Source organism: Gavialis gangeticus, unplaced genomic scaffold (assembly GCF_001723915.1).
Source record: "Gavialis gangeticus isolate Ggan-Ray unplaced genomic scaffold, GavGan_comp1, whole genome shotgun sequence".
Lineage (NCBI taxonomy): Eukaryota > Metazoa > Chordata > Crocodylia > Gavialidae > Gavialis > Gavialis gangeticus.
In genome coordinates this window covers 15,064,037-15,067,675 of record NW_017729027.1, presented here as the reverse complement: position 1 = coordinate 15,067,675, position 3,639 = coordinate 15,064,037, and the positions used below count along the sequence as shown (strand labels likewise).

General features: G+C 41.3%; 1 protein-coding gene across 1 annotated transcript in view; it reads right to left on the bottom strand.

Annotated features, from left to right (window-relative positions):
* Positions 1-710: 710 nt before the first annotated feature.
* LOC109299937 (cytochrome c oxidase subunit 7A2, mitochondrial) overlaps positions 711-3,639 on the bottom strand; it is a 6,041-nt gene continuing 3,112 nt past the window's right edge. The window contains exons 3-4 of the mRNA XM_019520464.1: positions 3,107-3,191; positions 711-925 (exon numbers count right to left, since the gene is read on the bottom strand). Of these exons, the coding sequence (XP_019376009.1) occupies positions 873-925; positions 3,107-3,191 (138 nt within the window). The 3' untranslated portion in view covers positions 711-872. The remainder of the gene's footprint in view (positions 926-3,106; positions 3,192-3,639) is intronic.

Below are 3,639 nucleotides of genomic sequence, written 5' to 3'. Positions count from 1 at the left end.
CTGCTTGTCTACAAAACTGCTAATTCAAAATCCTGGTTTGGTCCTCTGTGTTAAAACTAAGTTCTGAACAAACGGAACGGCCCATTTATTTCAACTGCAGTGAAATAAGAACACTTTTCAAGTACACACACAGGGCAGTCCCACAGAAATAAAATTAATAGATTTCTCAAACACAGAGATCTGGGATTCTATTCAGTAGCGCTCGAGGAAAAAAAATCAGATATAAACTCAGTTCTTTGCTTTTATTCAAGCATGAAACATGAGTAGGTGTGTGTTCTCTTACAGGCCTAACGATAGCATTGTGCAGGTAAGGATGAAGCAGTGATACAGGAGATGCCTAACATATTGACAAGTAGCTAGGAAGTCAAGTCATTTTAATAAAAAATACTTTTAACTCTTCAAAATTGACTAAATCTGGCTCATATTAAAAAAAAAAGAGACTGAGCTCTGGTTTCATTGACTTAAACTTTGTAAGTATGAGCAGGTAGAAATTTCACACTTTCCCCAGCACTCAAGTTATTTAATTTGTGGATTTCTTGCTACAAATTTGCCAGCCTTACAGTTTAGAAGGAAAAGGATTTCTTCTTAATCCAAGTAGTACCTGAATACAAAATCAATCACAATTGAAATGGCTACTCCACGGTGCAAAGGTAATAAAATGAACTCTAAGAACATAGAATATGCTTAATGTATTCCAGATGACCACAAAGCAATGTAATAACTGCTTTATTGGTTACAGTTAAACCCATTACAGTTAAATATTGATTCCAAACATGAAACCAGCCATTTTTTGTTAAGACAAGGTATTCTTGAAGAGTTTCACAGATCGGAATGGAGACAGGCTAGTTAAGGAGTCATCTTGTAAACTGGAATCATTTCTTCGGCATCCCAGCTACATACAGCTCGTAAACAGCGTACATTGTTCCTGAAGTGAAAGAAACATGATTAGAAAGTTTAGAGAGATAAGCAAGCCAATTTGCTTCAGGTTTGCCCTTATTTTGTAACTTGTTAATTGCAGTCTAGAGGCTGTTGGCTTCTCTAAGAGACATGACTAATATCTGCCATACTTAGTAGAGCTGTGCAAAGCTTCAGTCGCCAATTCAATTCAGAGGAGATTCAGCAGGGCAGCCAAATCTCCTAATCCAAATTGAAATCAGGAGACCCTTTAATCTCTCCAAATTGAATCGGATGCCTCTGAATCAATTTGGAGAGTTTTGATGATTTGGCCATAAACACAACTTGATATGTTTTTTCCAAGTACCTCAAGGTATGAGGCGTGGCTCATGAACGCTGAGATGGTGGGGTGGATGGAGTGTGGGAATCAGAATCAGGGATGGTGATCCAAAAATCAGCAAATTGGATCACTGTCCCCCAGATCTGAATCAAATACAACCCACTTTGCACACCCCTAATACTTAGTAGCAAATGTATATTAGCTACAAACGGCTATTTAGTCCTTCTTTTGAGCAATTCATGACAACTTAGAACTCCAAAATATGAAAAAGTAATTCCCTTCAGAATAAGAATCCATAACAAAAATAGATTCTATCCAGAAAAGGCAGTAAATACCAGAAGCATCACTCTTTGCAATAAAGGCCACAGTAAACAGCCAGAGTACAACAATGTGGTCCCACGCAGACATTTTGCTTCAGCTCTATATATCCCTGCTTAATTAAAAAACCCTCATCTTCCATGTGGGGGAGGGGTGGGGAGGGAACCCTAACCCTGCAAAGTATCCAGGTTCCTCTGTGTATATGCTCAACAGGAAAAGAGTGGTTTTCTATTAACAAAAATTAGAATGAATATAAAAGTTTAGTTTACATTTATTGGAAAGATGCTTAGCTTTGTTATGGCAGACAATTATAGAATCATAGAATCAAAAGATCAGGAGGGACCTGTAAGATCATTAAGTCCACCCCCTGCCATGGGCAGGAGGTTATTGGTCTCAAACGAGCTCAACGAGGTACTTGTCCATCCTCCTCTTAAACACCTCCAAGGATGGTGACTGCACCACCTCTGCTGGGAGCGTGTTCCAGATACCCTTATGGAAAAGAAGTTTTTCCTAATGTCCAACCTAAATTTTTCCTCAACTAGCTTGTGCCTGTTGGTCCACCCTGAGGGTGCCTTTCTGAAGAGTTGCTCCAAAAGATCTTGGTGTTCACCGGACATACTTACAGGCAGCTATCAAGATACCTCTTAGTCTTCTCTTGCTCAGACCGAACAAACCCAGTTCCCAGAGTCTCTCCTCATAGGGCTTATCCTCCAGGACCCTAATTATGTGGGCTGCCCTTCTCTGTACCCTTTCAAGCTAATCCACATCCTTCCTGAAGTGCGGTGCCCAGCACTGGACATAGTACTCCAGCTGTGGCCTCACCAATGCCAAATAGAGGGGGAGAAGTACCTCTCTGGATCTGTTTGCAACACATTGGCTGATACACGCCAGATTTCTATTTGCCCTGCTGGCGACTTCATCGCGCTGTTGGCTCCCAGTCATCTTCTGGTCGATTGTCACTCCCAGGTCCCTTTCAGATGCAGTGCCAGCCAGTGGACCACCACTCATCATATAGTTGTGGTGAAGGTTCTTACTACCCAGATGAAGGACCTGGCACTTGACCCTATTGAACCTCACCTGATTACATTCAGCCCATAGGACCAGCCTGTCAAGGTCCTCCTGGATCCTTATTCTATCCTCAGATGTGCCCACAGCATGGTGTCATCCGCAAACTTAGTCACTGCACTTTCCACCCTCTTATCCACAGTCATTGATGAAGATGTTAAAGAGCATGGGCCCAAGCACAAATCCCTGGGGGACACCACTGGAGATGGTCTAGGATGAGGCCATCCCATCAATTACAACTCTCTGAGATCAGCCTCTGAGCCAACTGGCAACCCACCTCACTGTAGACTGGTCTACGCCACCACCCTCCAGCTTAATTGAAAGGATCTCATGGGAAACAGTATTAAAGGCCTTGCTGAAGTCTAGAAATGTAGACTCAGTTGAAAGAGCTGCACAAGATTTACAACTGCCATCAAAGACAAACTTAAAATATACATCTTTTAAGAACTAAAACAAATTGCTTAATCAAAATTTAATATTAAGGCTTACCAAAAACTGTAATTGCCACTGTGGTCCTATACAGCAGATGATCCTTTACCCCACCCTTAAGATGTACTGGAAGTCCATCATCCTCCTAAGAGAAATAAAACCACAGCAGTAGAGTGGTGCACAAAAGCTGCTTTTACATTAAAGCTAGCCATATGTTTACACAATTTGTAGTTCATGCAATGGTAGGTCGTTAGTGCCTTAAATGCAATCGATTCTTTACAATTAGTTCTCTTTATTTCAGGAAGTCTTTCCTAGCCAGTATGCCACATCATACATATTTTTTAAACAATTAGTTATTCAAGACTCAACATAGTCCTTCAAGTTATTTTTGCAACCAAAAGTTGTCTCAACATCTTAACTTGTCTCAACGTTTAGGGCTCGGTGAACAACTGTTCACCATGGCACCCTTGGGGAAAATTAGGAGTAATGGTCACAAATACCTGGAAGATGGTTTCAGGCTTAGCATTAGGAAAAACTACTTCACAACTAGGGTGTCCAGACTGTGACCATTACTCCTAGGTTTCCCCAAGGGT